General features: G+C 36.9%; 2 protein-coding genes across 3 annotated transcripts in view; one reads left to right on the forward strand and one right to left on the reverse strand.

Annotated features, from left to right (window-relative positions):
• Window positions 1-19655, forward strand: part of CERKL (CERK like autophagy regulator) — a 52711-nt gene extending 33056 nt beyond the window's left edge. For both annotated transcript variants that reach the window (XM_074548360.1, XM_074548359.1), the window contains exons 4-13: window positions 269-332; window positions 2958-3100; window positions 9119-9193; window positions 10253-10430; window positions 10691-10759; window positions 11081-11106; window positions 11189-11297; window positions 14231-14327; window positions 15470-15636; window positions 16470-19655. In XM_074548360.1, the coding sequence (XP_074404461.1) occupies window positions 269-332; window positions 2958-3100; window positions 9119-9193; window positions 10253-10430; window positions 10691-10759; window positions 11081-11106; window positions 11189-11297; window positions 14231-14327; window positions 15470-15636; window positions 16470-16551 (1010 nt within the window). In that variant the 3' untranslated portion in view covers window positions 16552-19655. The remainder of the gene's footprint in view (window positions 1-268; window positions 333-2957; window positions 3101-9118; window positions 9194-10252; window positions 10431-10690; window positions 10760-11080; window positions 11107-11188; window positions 11298-14230; window positions 14328-15469; window positions 15637-16469) is intronic.
• Window positions 17364-20747, reverse strand: part of ITGA4 (integrin subunit alpha 4) — a 35597-nt gene continuing 32213 nt past the window's right edge. Inside the window, exon 28 of the mRNA XM_074548358.1 lies at window positions 17364-20167. Coding sequence (XP_074404459.1) covers window positions 20075-20167 — 93 coding nt within the window. The 3' untranslated portion in view covers window positions 17364-20074. The remainder of the gene's footprint in view (window positions 20168-20747) is intronic.

The raw sequence follows: 20747 nt of genomic DNA on the forward strand, positions 1-20747 counted from the left end.
CAACTCCGTCAGTGCTAGAACTTGCATTCTGATGCAACAAACATCTTGAATTATCCAAATTTAAATGCATGAAATAGCCATGTATCTGATAGCAGCTGTAATTTAGTGTTTGGCCTTTTAGCTAGCATAACTGTAAAATATAACTTCTATCCTTTAATACATTAAGGACTTAAAAATAATCTGAATCAAATTACTCTGTGTTCCTTATGTTGGATGGACAAAATAATTTTAAATTGTCTAATCTGCTGCTAATTGATGTTTTCCACAGTAACCGAATATGAAGGACATGCTCTCTCAGTACTTAAAGAATGTGAACTGCAGGCATTTGATGGGTAAGTTGGTTAGTGACTATGAAGGCTAGTAAATCTCATCATGTTGTTTTTTATTTGTATTCCAATAAAAACTATGTCAGTGGGTATTTAAAAAGTTACACTGTTTCTCATATATATGAAACCTGGGAAATTCAGTTCTCATTAAACACTTTGGTATTTATTAATTACTGACAATAGAAATGCATCTTGGATTCATAAATAATGGTAAATGTACATAAAGCTCTCTGAAAATATGCTTCATGAGGGTTTCAGTCTCTGTATTTGTAAGAATACAAAGATAAAGAAGACAAAGCCTGGATTGTATCTTCTTTCACAAGTATCTTCTACACTGAGTCATATTTGAATTGTTTCATCTTTGATCTTTGGGTAGACACTGAGAACTTCCCCTATAAGGCTTTCTCCAGTAACCAGATCCAAGATGGAGCCCTTTTGAAAGACCATAGGCATATGTGCCTCTACCTTTTTGCTATCCTTTTTTTTTTTTTTGGAGACCCAAAAATGTAGAAAAGACAAGACAACATGTTTTTTTATTCATTGCAATATGGAAACAATCTAGCAATGCAATTTCGGAGCTTGATTTTCTCACTAGGAAAGTTATGATTCCTTCCATGTTAACAGCATATGAGGTAAACTGAAGTTTATGATTTGCAGGAGAAAACTGGAAGTTTATATCTCAGTGCTTTCTGAAAGTGACACTCCTTTGTGTTAATTCTTTGTCAAAGTTGCTTGTTTGTATTTGTAATTTCTCTGATTTCCCTAGTCACTATTCTATTTTGAAAGACCACAGGCAGATGTCTTATACACTCTACATTCTTTTTTGCTATCCACTTTTTTTTAGGGACACTGAAAATTGAGGCACATTGTTAATTTGGCTTTTTACCTGACTTGTGGCTGAGCTTTGGTGACAAATAGAGAGGCTGCATTTGTCATGCTGCTGTCTCAGCTGGGTTTTCCTATGTGAACAGAGACAGAAATAGACAATGCCCATACATACATTTCTTCCCTAGGCAGGAGCTTAAAGTATCAAGGATATTTAGAGTAGCCTGGGTTAGTCAGTCCTTACTGAATAGTTGATTAAGAAAGTTGCATCTGATGGTTAAATAGATGTTTCTTTTTCTCAGAAAGATGTTTCTTTCTCTCTTTCTTCTTCAAGGTCTAAGTAAAATTTGTTTGCTCAAGACTTTCTACTCTTTATGCATAGTAGGCTCTCACTGATTAGCTTTGGAATCCCAGGTGCCTGCTGGTATCTCTATTTCCAGCCAAAAAGGCAGCTCTTGATGATTATTGCTAAAATAGTGAAAAACAAAATTAGCAGCATTTTCATGTTATTCCTTGGGCTCTCTCTACACAGCACTCCAAAATCAGAGGAAAATATATCTGTTTTCAAAAGTTTTAATAGCTAGAAGACAATCCACACAAGTCCTTCTTGTATACAAGAAGGTATACAGTTTTTCAGACTTCAAAGATTAACTGGTTTTGCTACTGTGACAGAGAATTTTAAGCCTGGGAATAAACAAAAAATGAGTCAAAGGCAAAAGCTCCTGATTGCAAGCAGGAAGAAAATGTGCCTCGAACTTTATATTCTATTCTTCCGGCTATATATTGTATTTTTTAAAATTTAATGTTGCAGTGTTTAGGTAGATAGAGGAAATATTCCTAAAAATTAGGGATTAATAATTGGCTTGGAAATAATAATAGAAACTGAAGAAAAATGTTAAAAGCAATGAGGTAATTGAATTTAAATATTTGATAACATTAGCAACATAATGACTACTTTCTTATAAAGATCTGACCAGTTTTACCTGGTTGAATGATTTGCCATAATTTCACAACTGCATTCATACAGATATTTGAAAAGAATATAATTTAGGTGAATTGCTCCCAAAGTAACTCTGATGTTTCTGTCATAAATGCTTGGAATGTATTATTACTATTCTTATCATTAAAATATGTTTACTAACTTGGAGAATCACTGTAATATGTACTTAAATAAACAAAAACAAGGAAAAAAAGATTTGCTGTAACAGAGCTTTTAGAGACAAATGCATTGCTCTCTATAGCCACAGCAGGTGGGAGTTTAATTACGTGCTCCAGAAGCAGTGATTAAGTACCTTTGTGCAAAGGATTGCTGGCACCAGGATTTTATACTTTGCTAAATCCCTCAACTGCCTGCATAGTGTAGGAAAATAGCTGTTTTCAAGTGTTTTTTTATTTTATTGCAATATTTGGTGAGTTGTTATTGTAAGGGCAATTAAAAGGCATTGGAATGTTTGTATGGGTCAGCATTGAAAGATGCAAAGAGCTTTTCCACTGAGGCACTTAAACATGTGTTTGGTTCTTCCATCTGATCAGTTTATGTGCATGATGTGTGGTAAGGTAAGAAAAACTTTGTCAGTTTCTAAGTATATTTACTCCTACTCAGACAGAAAGCAGAAATAAGAATGCTTAAGGAGCATTCAAGTAACATTTACTGATCTGACAATGAAACCCAAGCTTGTTAAAGAGAGAATGTTTTTAGCTTTTTGAAATACCATTATGTATATGGTGTGGGTAGCTGCCTCCACTTGTTTGTTCAGCTATGAAAGAGTTTGTTTTGAACTGTTTGGCATTTTTGTTTTGTAATAGGGTGGTTTGTGTTGGTGGAGATGGATCTGTCAGTGAAGTTGCTCATGGGCTACTGCTCAGAGCCCAGATAGATGCTGGGAAAGACACAGAATATGTGTCAAAGCCTGTCAGAGCACCAGTTCCTCTTGGAGTAATACCAGCAGGTGAGAATGAAAGGTACTGTTACATTTTGTTAGTCATCTGGTTTTAGTCCCTCTGGCATGTTTTACAGTTTTGGCTACTAAAGGCAGTTCTTGATGCTAAAGCTTCAGTTATGTGAGGGAGCTATTGAATAAATGTCCTAAATTGGTGATTTATATTGATTACAAATGACTTGATTTTAAATTGTAATGATAATTTATAGTAATGGCACAGATGAGCTCTTTGCCTAAAGGAAGAAGCTGAGAAAGAACAAAAATAGAATCATTTTCAGCTGATCAATACAAGATCAAGTTTCAGTCTTATTTCCTGACAGAAATTATACCAAGTGAAAAATGTATTTTCTAGATTTTCCTTTTTTGCATCTCCAGTTTTCTTGGCAGAATTCTCAGTTGGATTCATGCTTAGGGTCTATTTTAAATTGGTGTCCCAGAAATACATTGTGTGCATTATATTAAAAAAAAAAATTGTGCAAAAAACTCTTTTCTTCTTTATGGATGTGGAAACCTGCCTCTCTTAAAAAGTAATCTTGCTCTTTTATTAACTTGTATCTGGTGGTGTGGTTTTGTTTGTGTTGGGGGGTTTGTGTGTTCCTTCTGCTCAGTGTTTGTATTGGCCCTCCTTGGGGTGTAGCTGTGCCCAGCAGGAAGATTTTGCAAGAACTGCTGTGGTTTAAGCCCAGCCCCACACAGCTGTTTGATCACTGCCCCACCTGTGGGATTGGGGGACAATAATAAGGGTAAAAGCTGAAAAACTCTTGGGTTGAGATAAAGACAATTTAATAGGAAAAGGGAAAGCTGCTTACACCAGCAATGCAAAACAAGGAATTCATTCCCTGCTTCCCATGCATTCAGCCATCTCCAGGACAGCAGGGCCCCCATCACATGTAACAGTGTTTTGGGAAGACAAGTGCCATCACTTCAAATGTCCCACCCTTCCCCCCTTTTATTACTGAGCATGGTGTCATATGTCTGGAATACCCTTTTGGTCAGCTGGGCTCACCTGTCCTGGCTGTGTCTCCTCTCACCTTCCCAGGCACCCCCAACTTCCTCACCACTATGGAAGTGAGAAAAAGAAGAAATGGCCTTGTCTCTGTGTAAGCTCTGCTCAGCAATAACAAAAACATCTCTGTATTATGGACCTTGTGCTCAGCACAAATCCAAAACAGCCCCATAGTAGCCACTGGGAAGAAAGTTAACTACCCTAGCCAAAAGCAGCACAAATCAGTGCAGTCAGGGTGGATTCTGGACTGCTATATGAATCACTTCTCTTGAAAAGAAGAGAGGTGTTTTTGCATGAACGTTGATACTCTTGATGATACTCTTTGGTGTGAATGTGTGCTAAGACTATTGACATGGTTTCTCAGTTGTTTTTAACTGGTAAGAACATTCCTACAGCCAGTAAAACAGCAAATCACTGTTCTGAGTTTTCTACAAAAAAAAGGAGCATGTCACTTTGAACTGAGCCAGCAGATTTTTAAGTGCTTTTATTTGGTTTCCAAATATAAAAGGAGCATTAGTTGCTTCTCAAGGAGCAAGCTTACATTAGCTTTCTTTCAGGTTAAAAAGCCCTTGGTAAAAGAGACAGCAATGTCAAAGACACGAAGGTAATGAATTTGAGTTGGGCCATCACTTACCAGCTCAGTTCCTGTGAATATCTCAATGGTGCTGAGACAGAATCTCTGCAGCCCCTGACTCCATGTTGTGTGTGGGTCACTGTGCCTCTCACTGGTGCTTTCTCTCCTCACTTTAGGACAGATATGTTGTGATCAGAAAGGTCTTGTAAACCCAAAAGAATTCTGTAGGGTTTCTTACACAGAATGGCATAGATTTTGTGAAAGAGGATCAGAACAGTTTATAAAATGATATTGTGAGATACTCCTAACAGGTTCTTAAAAACAATCTGTTGTTTGTTTGATTTCCATATTCCATGAGGTGCTCAGTTAGGAAACAGGTAATTATGATACTTGTTCTTATGAGGATGCAACTCTGGTCAGTTAACTTTTTTTTTCCCCACCAGAAATCCATTGTACAAAATTATTAGGAATTTCCAGCCAAGTAGAATCAACAACTGAATTACAGGATAGTATTATGTGGGTGGTTTAAAATCTGGTTTTAGTCTTTATAATAAGTACCCTAAGACAGCATTTTGAACTTTCAGTCCTCTTGATGAGAAGAAGATGCTTTTGAAACAATTTACCTCCTGAAGAGAGAGGTCCAGAGGGGAGTATGTTTTTACTGAAATACTCTAGTGAGCTGCCTTATTGTGGTCCAAATCAAATGGATGAGATGTGGGGAAGCCTGCAGTTGTACTGCTGGCCATTAGCAAGAGTGTTTGTTGCTATGGGAACTACTGCTAAGAAACTGTATGGAGGGGGAAACAGAGAAAGGGGAGGGGGAACTGTGGAAGGACATTAAAAAAGCTATCCAGTTGTTACAGAACAAGAGACAATCTTTATCCGATGCCTACAAACCTTTTGATCCAAAGGGGTTCATATAAATAAATTCATGATTCCCAATTAATTCAGAAAATAAAATATTACTGAGGGACTGTTAATTTCTGTGATATTTCAGGCAAAGAACCAAAATGTTGGTGCAGTTTTCATCAGAATTTTAGCTATGCTTGACTAGGAAGTCATTACATCACATTTATCTGTTTGGATGGGGGAGACATTAACAGCCTTATGAATATTCATGTTGTCTGGTTAATTAAGTTAATTGTACTGCAGAAGTGCTTGCACTTCCAAGGACAATTTTTTTCTCTACAATTTCTGTTTGGTACCTTCATCAGTCATGCTTTACATGACCTGCAGATACTCTGTTCTTACTGAGATGCTTTTGCGCTTTTGGTGGGAAGGAGGTGCTAGGAAGTTGTTTGTAATGTCAGGAAAATCTGTTGATATTTTGAACAGGATTTCATTTTGGAGTAATAAAATCATTGTTTCTGTAGAAAATGCTAATGATAGAGATGGTGGAATTGTATGGATAAAACTTTTCACATTAAATTGAGTAGCTGAAGTGAGAACTAAAAATGTGACTTAGTAATGTGTGAGCAGTGCAAGTCATGGACATCAAAGGCTTTTAGTTCTGAAGTAACATGATAGTGTTCAGGGGAACAGTTGTTATTGGTAAATAATATCTTGAGCTTGCATAAGGGAAAAGAGATTACTTGGGAGTTTGAATAATGACATTAAAACCATTATTGAATCACTATTTAAATAAGAAGGGCTTGGGTCCTTAATTTTGTATACTTTTCTACCTTCTTTATAGGCTGCATGTTTTGGGTTTGCTTGTTTGTTTTGGTTTGGATTATTTTGTCTGGCATCCTGCTTGTATAGGACTTAGTTAATAAGGCACATTATTCAGTCATTATTGGGATTAAAACTGCTGAGTAGGCATGTGCTAAGTGGAGTTTTTATAGAATATGATGGTGCTTGCTCCCACAAAACTGTGCTTGGCCTCGTTCTTCAGCTTGTGGAAGGATGGATGTGGTGCTTTTGTTTTTGAACACAGAACTTGTTTCGTCTTCCTCAGAGTCCTGAAAGGGTGGGATTTTGCTTTGTTTACTTCTGCAAATGTTAATGAGCTCCAAAGATTTAAGAGAAGGATGCAATTACTTGTGCCTATCCTGTTTAGTAGGAATGAGATTTAGGTCTCATTAAAGTCAGTTTGAAGATTGGTACCGACTTCAGCTGTGGTTGTTTGGTATCTTGCTGCCATCTGCATTGATAAATTACTCTTAAATCAGGATTGCAGCTTAAACTCATACCAGGCTTGATCTTCCAAACTATATTCCACCTTGTGCTCTTTAATTAGCTTGATCTTCAGTGAGAAGTGAAACATTTTTTTAGAATAACAACTGCCCTCTCTTGACACACAGGAAGTAAACATGATGTGCCTGACTTGTAACGATCTGCTGCTTCTATGTGTGATTTCCTTTGTTTTGGAAAGGAAATCACTATACTCATGATAGTTCATAACAGCTGTATAATACTGATTGAAGGAAATATTAGAGTATTTTTTAATTACATCTCTAGCTACCTTCACTGGCAAAGCAGAACTAGTTGGATCTGGAAGTTAAATCAAACATGAAGTCATTCAAACATGAAATATTGTCAAGTCATTCAAACATGAAATAATGTTGGGCATATACTTGTAGTATTCTGGGAAGAATTGCTTTTTAGGTAAAATGTAGGGGTTTTTGTAGGTTTTGGGTATCTGTTACCTTAAAAGATGTACCTCACTTCCTTCATATAGCAGGAACACAGAGCTCCTCTCTCTGATGTTATGGCAGCTTTCCATAAAGTTCTAAATTACTTTCAGAGGCTAGGGTGTACTAAGGATGTAACAGGTGATCTGTGAGATTCCCTGTTATACTAAAATTTTTTATTTAAAGAAATTTTTTATTTCTTGGAAAAAATCAAAGATACATTCCTGAATAAGAATGGCATGATGCCTTTGGAGCTTTGTAATGATGTATATCAGTCTTTGCAAATTCCGTATTTTTTTCTATACTCTGCATGACATAAAAACAGAATATGGGGATAAGCAAATTTTTTCAATCTGATACATTATGGTTTAAAGTGCTTATTTAAATATAGAGTGCCTGTTGCTTGACATGTGATAGTCTTTTCCTTTCTTCTCTTCTTTCCCCTACTTTTGAAAGTCAAGTAATTCTTCCATAAAACTTAGGGCAAATTTAGCATCCAGACTTGTCCATTGCTGCTGTAGATTATTAAAATATTGAAACAAGAAAATTATTTGAAAATCTATGTGAGCTCAATTTTATATGGGAATGTTAGGTTCTAAACTGTTCTTATATAACTTTTGTTCTTTTAATTAAAAATTTTATTGCATTATTCATCCCTTAATCAGTGATATGAAGAAGTCAATATTCTGCCTGTTTGGTGGCAGGCCTTTATTTTTCTGGAGGTGAATTCTTTTGCTCTGCTGCTTGGCTAATGCCAGAAGTGAGAAAAATCAAATTGAATTTTTTTTAAACTACATCTATTTAGGAATGGCACAACTGCTCCTTCTTCATGATTCTAAAAATAAATTTATATTCAAAAGTCAGCTGATGCACAGTATTTTATGTCCTAGGCATTAAAGCGGAAGGGCAAAATTTACATACATATCTCCATGTTTCTTACCCAGGTAAAGTGCCTTGAGATATCAATCATCAGCAGTCGTGGGCCTTCAGAACTGTGATTCTTTCTTCTGCAACCTGACTGCTGATCTTCCACTCTCTTTTTCAACTCTGTGCTGACATTGCTGGGTTTTGACTATTTCTTCTATTTGCCACCTGATTTATTCACTCCTGTGTTTCAAGTTCTGTTCTCTCTGGTGCTGGCGGAACGGCTGCTGCCAGCATCCAGGCAGTGACAAATGAAAGTGAGCTGGATCAGTTTGGGTGCACTGAGTGCAAGTCCCCTCTTTGTCAGATGTCACATTCTGCCTGCCCTGTTTTTCAGTCATTGAGTTCTTACTTGTGAAGCTGATGTGCAGTAATTAATTTTATTTGCTATTCCAAGAGTCTAAAATGTAGCCTGCAAGAAGCACAGCCGCTATCGTTGACTAGATTAAATATCATATGGCTTGAAAAATGTACAGTTTTGCACTGTCTGAGTATTACTTTACCAACCTAAAAGTATTCCCCAAAAGTAATCCCCTTATTAGATAATCTGCCTCCACTTCCTTAGTACAGCACTTGGGTATATAAGAGATGATGATTAAGGAGATGATTTAAAAAAAATCCAAGCAGGCAATATTTTGAAAAGCTTGTTTCTCCCACTGCTTTGTTTTTATGGCATTTATGAAAGAATTTGCAGAGAAGATTTCATAAACCTCTGGAAGTTTTAAAGGTTTTAATATAATACTATTCAGCATTTCTGCTGTTAACAAGAGAATTTATGGGCAGGCTTTATTTTTTATAAAATGCAGTAATTGAAAATGCTGTGTATATTTGTACTGGTTATTCTCTATCTCTCATGATTTTTTACAGCAGGGTTTTTTTCACTTTTACAGGTACTACAAATATTTTGGCCCATACACTCTATGGTATTAAACATGCAGTGACAGCAGCACTGCACATTGTAATGGGTAAATATTTTTACATTCACTACTATATTATAAATAATAAAGCAGTGTGTAGAAGTTTGTCATAACCAGTTGCTCAGTAAAGACATAGCATTTTGCTGTGTCACTGTAACCTATATTGTAAGGCTTTTAAACCCAAATGATTCTATCTTGGTTTTAGCTCCAGGTGCATTTCTTTTAATTACTAACAGTTTCTATAAGAAAGCTTTATTCATAGAAAAAACTGTATCATTTGCCACTGGTTCTGCACAATAAATGGGTTTTGAATGTGAAAATGTAATTATGATAAAAGGGAAAAGTAGGTTGCTAGTGCAAACCTTATTTTTAGGTCTTAGAAATAGCAAATAGTTTGTCAGAAAATGTTAATTTTACTCTCAAGGCAATTTCTTTAGCAATTTTATTTTAAATTAAAAAAAGAGAAAAAAGATTAAGGTCCTTCTTGAGTATCTCTCCTTTTGGTCTTGCAGTCTGCAGTGGAAGAGCCTTTGCTCTATTTCTCAAGTCATAATACAAAATCCTTTACAGGCAAAATCTAAATCTGTCTTTCTTTAAAAATCAGAGACACTGAATGCAGGGTCTATTAAAGAAAAAAATGTATATATCCTATCTTGAACAGAATTATATTTTATAACTGTAAACATTAATATATTTAAAACCTATGTTTAAGAGTTCCCATATATCCTCCAGTACAATGTGCAGTCATTACATATGTTTGGTGAAACGGTTGCAGAGATTTATGCAAATATTAGCGATATTACATTTTCCTTGATTCTACTTGTTGAAAATGTGCAAAAAATTAAGAGTCAGACCCTTTGCAGCCTCATGAAGTAGCTGAATGCTTTACTATAGCTTTAACATTTTCAAGCATCTGAAACTACTACTTTGATGGAGTCTTAATTTTATCTAGATGGATTCTGGTTTTGATTAGTAAAATTCACTTCTGAGAGAGAGGAGTCTGGAGGGGTTTTTCCCCCAGCTAAAGTAGATGAAAAAGAAATGGTAAGTTGTGTGTCATTTGAAATATAGATTTTTCCTTTCTCTTGTCTCTCTGTGCACCTTCAGGACACATCCAAGCAGTGGATGTGTGCACCTTCAGCACTCCAAGGAAGCTGCTGCGCTTTGGCTTCTCGGCCATGTTCGGGTTTGGGGCGAGGACGCTGGCTTTGGCAGAGAGGCACCGCTGGATGCCCTCCAGCCAGAGGAAGGATTTTGCTTTCATCAAAACCCTGGCAGATCTCAAGTATGCCAAGAGATGTCATGTTTCTCTAGTGTTTCTTATTTTCTTGAGGAAGTGGAAATAATAGATCTCATAAAGACGGAGAGCAGTAGTTTATCTTAATTGCAGACAGGTTTAACTCAGATGTGATGTATCTTACAAGTCAAAGAGGAGATAGATTCTATACATTCAGAATTTCCTAAAAATCATCTTAACTTTGATAAAAGTGTGTCTAACAGTCAGAATACTGGTTTACATCCTAGTAAATGTCATTACTTTTCTAGGCCAGAGGAATGTGAATTATCATTTCTCCCTCTACAAATTCTGCAGGAAGACACTCATGAGAAGGACAGGTAAGTAAAACTGACTCAAGCAATTCCAAACCTACTGAAATGAAGAAGAATAAAATTGTACAGATTCTTTACTTTGTTCTAATTTAATCAACAGGTGATATAAGCTTAAAAAGTATATATTTTGACAACTGCAAATGTGTACATACTGTAAAGTGCTTCCTGTAGACTGTTATAGAGGATCTTGTTACAAGACAGTCTTCCAGTCAGTATTATTGATTTTTTCACTTCCACTAATATGCTACTTTTTAAAATAAATTATGTGTTGCTTAAATGTGCAAATGACTTTGATTTTTTTTTACCTACATGCTTCCACCCTTTTAGAAAGAAGAAAGAGAGAATGAGAAAAGGTGAGTTTCTGCTTTTAGGATTTTTAAAACTGAACCACGGCTGATTAACTGGAGTAATATAGAGTTACTCTGTTATATTTAGGTAGCAAGGATCAATTGCAGAAAATTCAGGGTCACTTCCTGAATGTGAGCATTATGGCAATCCCTTGTCTGTGTTCAATGGCACCAAGAGGCTTGGCACCTAATACGAGGTCAGTATGGGTTTAGAGAATTAGTCATGTCTATAAATTCTGACATCTTACCTTAAGACCTTGGCTTTTCCGAGAATATGAGCCTATGTTTAGGTAGTCTAGTCCCTCTGGACTGGGGGAGGGAGCAGAGACTGCAGCAGACTTGATAATCCCAGGAATTGTAATCAGTTTTTGGATCAGGCAAATAAGGTCAAGCAGTCTAACTAGAATTATGAGTGGATAATTGCTGTGATTAAATTAGTTGGCAAGTCTGACTTAAGTAGTAGTCATGGAGCAGTCATCTGTCATAGGATTTGGCTTTATGGGGAAACTTCACCCTTAGATTTAATTTTATTTTTTCAAATATAAAAGTGGCCCTTGTCTTCTGCTCTAAAGCCAGCAAAAATGAAATATGAGTCTTTTTCATGTTAAGGACTAAAGTTCACACTTGTCTTTTTCTTATTATTATTTTTTGTTTAGTTTCCCTCAGAACTTGGGAAATGAAGCTTCTACATGCAGGGTTTGGGGAAACAAAGGAGTATGTAACCTGGTTGTTGACATTGATTCATTTTGCCTTTAGCTCCTTGTTGAGAGCCTGCTTTGTGCTGACCAAAGCAGTTCTTAGGTAGTAAGTATTTGTACCTGTGTTATCCGGTTGGCAATTGAGCAGAATAGCAAGTGCAGACTTTGTAGTTGTATGCAAATACAAAATGCTTCCTCATAAAAAGAATGCAGATACTCACATGAGTGTGCATGAATGTGTACCAAAAATCCTCAACACTCAGGGAAGTTTATGGAATGAGTCTCTTTTCTTTCATTAGATTGTCACTAGCTGAAATTAGAGAAGAATTCATGAGGTATTTTTCTTCAAAATTACTGGGCTATTTGGTAGAATTTGACTTCTTGGAAACAATGTAGCACCAAATACTTTATGATTAAAACTTCTCTTAACGAGAAGTTTTCTTTGCTCCCAGGGTCCCGCTAGTCTCACAGTCCTCAAGATAGTGCTCTGATGCTGTCCCATCTTAGGAACTTTGTTCTGCATTTAATGTTTTTATTTTCCAGTCAGTTGGGAAATTCTGATGAGAATTTTAGCTTTGCTTTCTCTTTCTATCTGTTCTTCCCCATTTCTCAGTGACAGGAAATTTTGTGACATCTCCATGCAGTTTTTGCAGGTTTGAATAAGCCAGTTTCCATCCCAGTGTAGCTGCTCAGTGGATCTCCCTATTTTTTGTGTGTGTGAGAATACCCTTTGTTCTTTCATCTCTTTTTAAAAATGATCTTGAAGTGTGGTCAGCTGGCAGAGCAGGACGGGTAAACTCAAGCAGGAGTTTCCTTTGTCATAGTGAATAGCATATTGACTGTAAGTCTTTCCAATATGGGAAACAAAAACATGGCACTGATTGTTAGAGATTCCAGACCCACTATGGAAAGAACTCACATAGGTTTCTTCTCTCTCCTTTTTTCCCAAGAGGTTTCTGCCGTGTGAAGACATTTGAAGTGGGGTGCAAGCTCTGGCTGCTGCCTGTAACACCAGTTGCACTGGTCTAAATTTGCAGGAATGTGTCCAGATACATTTAACTGTCTGTGCTATGTGAGCCCTGTGGGATGTCTTTTTCACAGCATAGGTGTTGTGCTTCACTGCAGATGGGCTTTTTAGAGAATTAATGAGAATTCTTAGTCATTTCTAAAGATGAAAAGCCCTAGTGCTGAATGCCCAGTAGTCTGCTGTGCCCTTTTATTGAAACAAATATGATAAGGAGGCAACTTTTTAAATGTCATCATCACTCTTTCCTGAATCAGCAAAGTACTGCTGTGCCAGGTGACTTGCTTAATGTTTATGTAACAATTACTCTCCCAGATAGCGCTGCTACCGTAGTCTGAGAGCATTCCTGATGCAGCTGTTCAGTGGCTAGCTGAACTATCCCGTTCAGGGCTGGTAGGCTGGGAGTAATTTTTTTAAACACTCTTAAGATATTTTCCTAAGATAGTTGCTGAATAAATAAATAGTTATATGTATGTATTTAAGTGCAGAAGATAGGAAATACACCACTTCTCTCCAGAAGGCAGTCTCAGCAGGGATTGCCATGTTCGTCAAATACTCTTGTTGAACACTGATCTGTCCCTATAACTCAAATGGGACTCAGGCATGGTTGCATGGATATTCCTGTTAGTTTCTGTGCCCAAGTACATTCCATTAAGGAATGGGGGAACTGATACTGGCTCACAGTTCTCAGAGATGCTAAAATACCCGTGGAGACTGGATACTGAGAGCCACTGAGCATCTGCACTGTGGGGGCTCTTCTTGTTTAATCTCTAGTACATGACTGTTTTAGCTCGTACAAAACTCTCAGTCCTTAACTTTTATTTTGTTTTGTGAAATGTATAAATAGAACTGTACCAAGACCTGCTATGAGAGTGTGAGTTGGAGATGGCAGCCTTTGTTAGGGCAGCATGGGTGTTGCTGGAGGGGGTGGGGGAGCCCATCTGCACTGGCTCTGAGCTGGGGGGGCTCCCATGCACCATGGCACTGTTTTCTGGGTACAGCTCTGCCTCACAGCACTTATGGTAGCTGTTACTTGGTGCTGGAGAGAAAAGGAAAAAGAGAAGTTTGTGATCCCTAATGTTTAAAAACCATCTGTTAAGTAGGAAAGCAAGTTTTTCTTAGATTGTATGTATTGTATTCAACAAATTATGGCTATTGAAAAAGAACTACAAGTTATTATTACAATGTATGCTATAAATATATTGATGCTGAATAACTTCAGTGCATAATTTATATTTATCTATGGGGTGGGGGTCAGCAAAAAGATTTGAAAAACCATTGAGACTATCCTATTAATTTACTCTTGTAGGCTTTTAAATTTTTTTCTTTCTAATCTAGGCTATTGAAGAGCCTGCTGTACTTCCAAATTAATGATGAAAGATAATTATCTTTTTGGTCTGCTTTTCAGGTTGAACAATGGAAGCATGGCTCTTATTGTTGTACAAAATACTTCTCGAACAGAGTTTATAAAGCATCTGAAAAGATACACCACTGCAAAAAATCAGGTACTGTTAATTTTTTTCCTGGTGATTACAAAAAGAACAGTTAATCGTGAAAGTAGACAAGCTGCAAGAGTTAATGTTAGCATCCTCGTAAGGAGACTTAGCTTCCTGTCAGAATACATTAGCCCCTTTTTAGCTGATTTTTTTTTCTTTTTTTAAATCACTAGACTAATACAGATTAGCCTATTTCAGTCCATCTGTTGTGGTTTAAATTGTGTTTGTGTTGTACCATAGTTTTATGGGTGTAAAGCCCTTCCACCACAATAAGAAAATGCATGCTCTGTCTGAATTTTGTGTAGTGCAGAGATGAAAAATGCAGAACTGTGGGGGCATCACACAACTCTGTCAGAAATTGGTACAGTTGGTAATTTCAGCAGGTCATGGCATGCTCTGCTGGTAGCAGTGAGTTGTGAGCATTGATTTTTAGCAGGTATGTATCCCATCTAGTTATATTTGCAAAACTGTATTTCAAAATTGTAGTCATAATTCTGTCTTGGAAGAGAAAAATGAGATATTCAAACATAGATCTTATTGCTGTCTAAAGCCCCAGTGCATGGCCCAAGCACACTGGTACTCATTCAAGTGTTCTGGGATTATGTGAAATCACTGTAACAGGAAGGTTTGGGTTTGAATTCATCTACAGACAGGGAGTTTGGGGTGACAATTCCAGGTGACAACACTAATGGCTGAATTGAGGAAATAGCTTAAGCTTTCCAGGTATGCTTTTGAAGGAATGCCTTGCTTTTCTCTCTGCCTTTGTAGTTACAAATCAGACAAGGAGATGTGGGCCCTCCTTTAAGCTTGAGACAACCATTTACTAGAACTGTAACTAGCCTGGTTTAGGACAAGATGACTGGTAATGATGAGCAGAGCACAGGAAACAATCTGCTTGGACTTTCACATATTCTGAAAGTATTTGGAACACTGTTTTTTTTTCCTGAGGCACTGTTTAGGATATAAACACCACATTAATATATAAGCACTAGCTGGAATATATAATGGCTCATGTGGTCAAAGCTTGAGTTAAATGTTCCTACTTAGAACAAAAAATGTGCCAGCTTTTTGATTTCAAGTAACCCATTTTGTTTTAGGCTATCACCTTGTATCTTTAATTTTTATTTGCTGTCTTTCTGTGCTTGGTTTAGTTCAATTTTCCCTTTGTTGAGACCTACACAGTTCAAGAAGTAAAAGTACAACCAAGGCTTAAAAGTGGCCCTGATGCCAAGGAAAATGTGTGTCTGAGTGCAGAAGGAAACTACCCTTGGAATATAGATGGAGACTTAATGAAGGAAGCATCAGAGGTTCATGTCCGGTAAGGTTCAGTGTCCCATTTAGGGCCCACACACCCACAACAGATCAGTGCTGCAATCTCAGATGTGTCACATCTCTGTAGGGCACAGATGGTCCCACAGTCAGCTGTGCTAAATGCTCCTACACAGAACTGCTTGCACTGCAGGGTCTGGCTCTCCCACCATCGTTTGGGCCTCTGCCTTGGCTGCCTTGTGTTCATCTTTGGAAAGGTTTGTTATAACTCACATGGCCTTTCCTTCCTGGTGCTTCATCAGCTTCCACTCCACTTCTCCTCTTTCTTGTTACTTTACTACTTCTTGTTTCTTCTTTCCTGCTACTTTACCCTTCCATTTCTTGGAGAACAGATGTATATAATGTGTCTCCATGAGGAGCTCCTTTTGGGACAAGGATTCCTACTTGGAAAGCAGCATGTGTAAGGTTAAGAAAAACATGTAGTTCTTCAATTGTGGAAATCTTAATGCTGCTTGAGAATAGTCCCCATATTCAGCTCTAAGAATGAGACTACAAATACATAGCAAATGAGAGGATTATCAGTGGAATTAAGGGGGCAGCAGCTCATTTTTCTGCAATGCACACAGGATTAGTTGAAGGCACACAGCTCAGAGTAAGTCTGGTCTGTAAAATAAAAGGCAGATCACGTTGTAGGGTATATAATATATTCTTCTAAAGATGAACCTATAGGAATTGTCAAAATGTAATTCACCCTTTTATATGGATTTATTTCCATATAAAAGCTTGTACATATTCATTCTCCTTGACAGTCTCAAAAGCAGCACACCCATTGCAAGAGTTGATGACACTTGATTGATAAAGTTTGACTTCCTTGCTTCCCAGGGTGCATCCTCAACTTATTGATCTCTATGGAGTGAACACTGATGACCTGGAGAGTTCCCAAGTGACGTGCACCTGCATATAGAAGGGACAAACTGGAGATTCTGTAATAAAGAATCCTGTTCTCACCCCTATGCACAGCTTTCCAAGATCTGGACTTGTACTGATGTCAGTTGTTGCAGAAGTTTAATTGGTAAGGGTTAGGGTTTGTTCTAATTCTAGGTTTAAATTGTTATTAAATTATATATTTTTAGCAGGTTCTATTTAACTGTATTGAAGGTGTTAGGCTTTAAAAAGTGAAAATTGATTGAATTGGGTTTGAGAAGCATCCATCAGAATAGAGGAAATTTTTTTTTCATTAGTCTAGATTGTTTTAGATTGAGATACTTCTAAGTCTGCTGCTGCTATTTATGTTCTCAGGCAACTCAGTTCAGCACAGGGAAGAACCATACCTCTACTCACCAGCTCTAACTGAAGAATAGTGGCAAAATAAAAATATATGCATTTATTTTTTTAATCAACTGCTTCTATTTCTAGTTATGATTTTTAACGTTGCCTTAATATATTTTCTCTCAAAATGTTTCTAATCAAATAATACAAAAGAATATGTTGATGTCCTGTATGGCTTTCCTTTGTTAAAATGTATTTTAAAACCTGCTCTTTGTATAAAATTAGTATTTTCTCTGTTTAAAATTGAAATGTTATTCAGCATAGTTTTTGTTGCTGCTGAGACTAAAGTTGTGATAAATAACTTGAGAGTTGACTTAAATTTTTATAATTTCCTTGTAGGGCATAAACATAATTTTTGAGTGTTTGTGGTTTTGGTAATTTACTTAATATTAAAGGCAATTATTTCAGAGGACAGCAAATTAAGACTATATTTTTTCTGGGAACTGGCTTCCTTTGAGATGAAAAGTAGCACCTGTGTTTTGGCAGGACCATGGGTAAGGAACGTTTTCCTGGTCCCTCCTCTGGGAGCCGTTCAGAAGGCAGTGCACAAACGAAAACTGCATTGGGCCAGGGCAAGACTGAGCTGGTTTTGAAAGCTGGTGCTTTCTTCAGGAAGCTGTCAAGTGTAATGTGAAATCCAGTCTTTGTATGATGATGTTAAATCAAGGGGTTAAGCCTTTTCAAGAGATTCTATAGCTACTATGGTTTTAAATAGTTGTAAAAATTCTTATCTGTGATAAATAGACAGGACTAAGTACCACACCTGAAGCACTGCAGGTGAGGATTTGGCTCCTAAACCCAAGCTATTGCCTGTTGTCCAAGTCACAGGCAGCAGTCTCCACTTAAAATTCGTACTCTATCCCATCAAGTTATTTTAACATGCTAAGGCAATTCAAACTAAGCTTCTTTAATTTGTTTAAAAAGGCATTCCAGCAACACATAGTAGATTTAACTTATTTATTAAATGAAATTTAACAAAAGAATTGAATTTGCAGAATCAACAGCATTCATCTGTTAAACTTGTTTGGTTATTTTTTAATAAAATGCAGTTGAGTAATAATTCATAATCTTGCCACCATCAGGACATTGTACATTCATTTTTTTGTCAACTTGGTTTATAAAAGCTTCATAACTTTGCTTCATATCCTACAAAAAGGTAGCCAACATATACATGTTAACAATCAAACCTGAATAGAAAGTGTACAATTTCCAAGGCATCATTATCACATGTACTGACTTATGTAAACTATTTCAAAGATAAATAAAATGCTTTTGTTTCACTTCCTTGCATTGTTTGTACTCAAAAGAACATGAATGCTTCTTCCAGTATTTGAGGTATATTTTTCACAGTATGCTGTAATGTCAAGCTAATTTCTGTTCAAAGGTTTTTTTGGTTAAAGTGCAAAAATTCACTAAAGCCATTTGGAAGGTAAGCATTTTTGGTACAGTTTTCACACATATTTGCAAGAAAGTATTTAATTCTTGACATACTTTATTTTGCCTTTTTAAAAAAATATTTGCACATTCATTTGTCCTTGCACTGTAGATATTAGAGGAAAACATACTTTGGAGTGATCTACATCTTTGGCATCAAATGAAGTGAAAGGAAGATACAAAATGGTCCCAAATACCTTTGGAATCTGTGGGCAACATGGCTTTTATGGCACCAAGCACTCTGGTAGCAGAAGTGCTTGCTGAAGGCACTTGCAGCGGGTTTGAGTTTCAGGCTAATTCCCACAGGATGGATGGTGCAGCTCTGAAGCCTTTGCACAGGGGACATTCCATTCTGGGTGCAGTTCACAAAGACGTCCAAGGCCGGCCTCACTCTGTCCTTCTGCTGCAATGAATTCTGTCACTGAAAAGCTGAACGTTCTCCAGCTCCTCTGAGGAGCAAAGGAAGGTTTGTTTCCCTTGTGGTTTGTGCTGTTTCACCAAAGCTAGGTGGCAGTGCAAACTTAGCTAGCTGAAGAAACTTCCTGGAGTACAGAGCAGTGGTTTGATCCATGTTTCTGGTGAGTCCTTGCCTTTCTTCTGAGTGGCTGCTGAGGGTGCCTGTTTGGATGGTATTTATCTGACACCTTCCAAGAACCCAAGCTGCCTCTCCAAGTGACTTCCTTATTCAGTACTTTCTGAAGTACTTCATCTAAAGATAAAATTTGGCCCATTGTGGTTGGCAGTTGGGTGTCTTTTGGGTATTTGTGTGTCTGTTTTGTCAGCTGAAGCCTGTCTTTTTTTCAGGTTCTGGAAGGATGCCAGCACTAAATCCTACAAAAAGTACTATAGAAAAGTCTTCAAATAAATAAAAATAAATACTTGCTTTAAAAAAACCCACATAGAAATAATTCATTGGAGAAGTCCAAAACCTTATGGCAGCACTGTCTGAGGAAAGGATGAAACAAGTAATTCTATCATGCTTGCAAGTACAATGTTATGGATGGCTACAAATTATATTCTCCAATACTTTAATCTTTCTACAGCTGCATCTCCAGGCTACCCCACACAATTCCCTGCTCTGAATTCACCTTTGGTCTTCCTGGTTCTGGCTTGCCTGGGTGTCTAAGTACCTTCAGTGATGTGGCTGTGCCTGTGAAGCCAAAGCTTACCAGCTTACCTGCAGAAGCCCAGAGCTTCTGAGAGCTGTTTTCTATGTCTGTGTGTCCTACTCACAGTCCTATGGGTTTGAGCTAATTTACCCTTGGTAAAATGCCAGACAAAGACGAGAGAGGATTTCTTCTTGAATGCCTGATCAAAATATTATTGAAACTTTAAAAATTATAGAATAACTCCTGCTAATGTGTTTGAGATCTTACTTTCCAGGATTGGCCAAAATTATTACTTTCTACAAATATTTCCTTTTGGTAAGTAATTCTTGTCTTTATCTTTAGTGTTCTTCTGTCTGTTTGAAACCAGATGTATATACACACATATATATATATGGCATTTCAGATATTACTGGGAGACTTCAGAACAAACTGGTTTACCATTTTCATATTAGAACAGTACTGTAAGGTGTATCCTCCATACAGTTCAAGGAAATAAAGCATGTTTTGTAAGAGCAAGTAAGTTCAAGGTTTAGATTTCTTGTTGCTGATGTTTCTCCTGTGAATTAATCTCAATTTTAAATTCTTCATTTTAAAATCAAATGTTTATTTGCCATCTTAGTCATTTTTGTTCCCACTTTTAAAACTCCAGCTGTCTCTTCTGTTCTCGTCTTGAGGGATCTGTTTGTAATTCCTTTTGAAGAAGCCAATCTGAAATAAATAATTTGGAATCTGTTGTCAGCAAATCTGTCATCAAATCTAAACCATAAAAGATTATTTAAAATAAAAATGCCTATGTATGGTATTTATGAAGTATGGAATTTGCAAGTGCTTTGTCATACCAAGTAATCAAGTGTTACTCATCAATCAAAAAAGTAGGTTTGCTTTTCCTTCTTTTAATTTTTGGGAGGCTAATGCTGTTTTGTATGGAGTAAAGACTTGGACTTGTGAACTTTAACAGTTCATGGAATCCAGTATTTTAAAAAATATGGTAATAAAATGTTAAATTTGTTTCATTTCTACATGTCCATGTAAAAATGATGGATGGAGAAAGTCTCCACGTAGGTAAAGCAGTCAACAATCTCTCAATCACTTGTCAGAGGATCTGCATCCTTGTTAGTTTTGTCATTTACTTAGGCACAGAATTTTTTTAGTATTTATGTTGCAGTTTGATATACCATATAAAATATTGTAAAGGGATTTGTGGTGTTGAGCAACAGAAAATGTAGAACATGCAGAAGATGAAATGAAATGAAAAAATGGAGAAACACTTTTGAAGAACCCCAGGTTA

This window comes from Zonotrichia albicollis, chromosome 10 (assembly GCF_047830755.1).
Source record: "Zonotrichia albicollis isolate bZonAlb1 chromosome 10, bZonAlb1.hap1, whole genome shotgun sequence".
In the NCBI taxonomy this organism is placed as follows: Eukaryota; Metazoa; Chordata; class Aves; order Passeriformes; family Passerellidae; genus Zonotrichia; species Zonotrichia albicollis.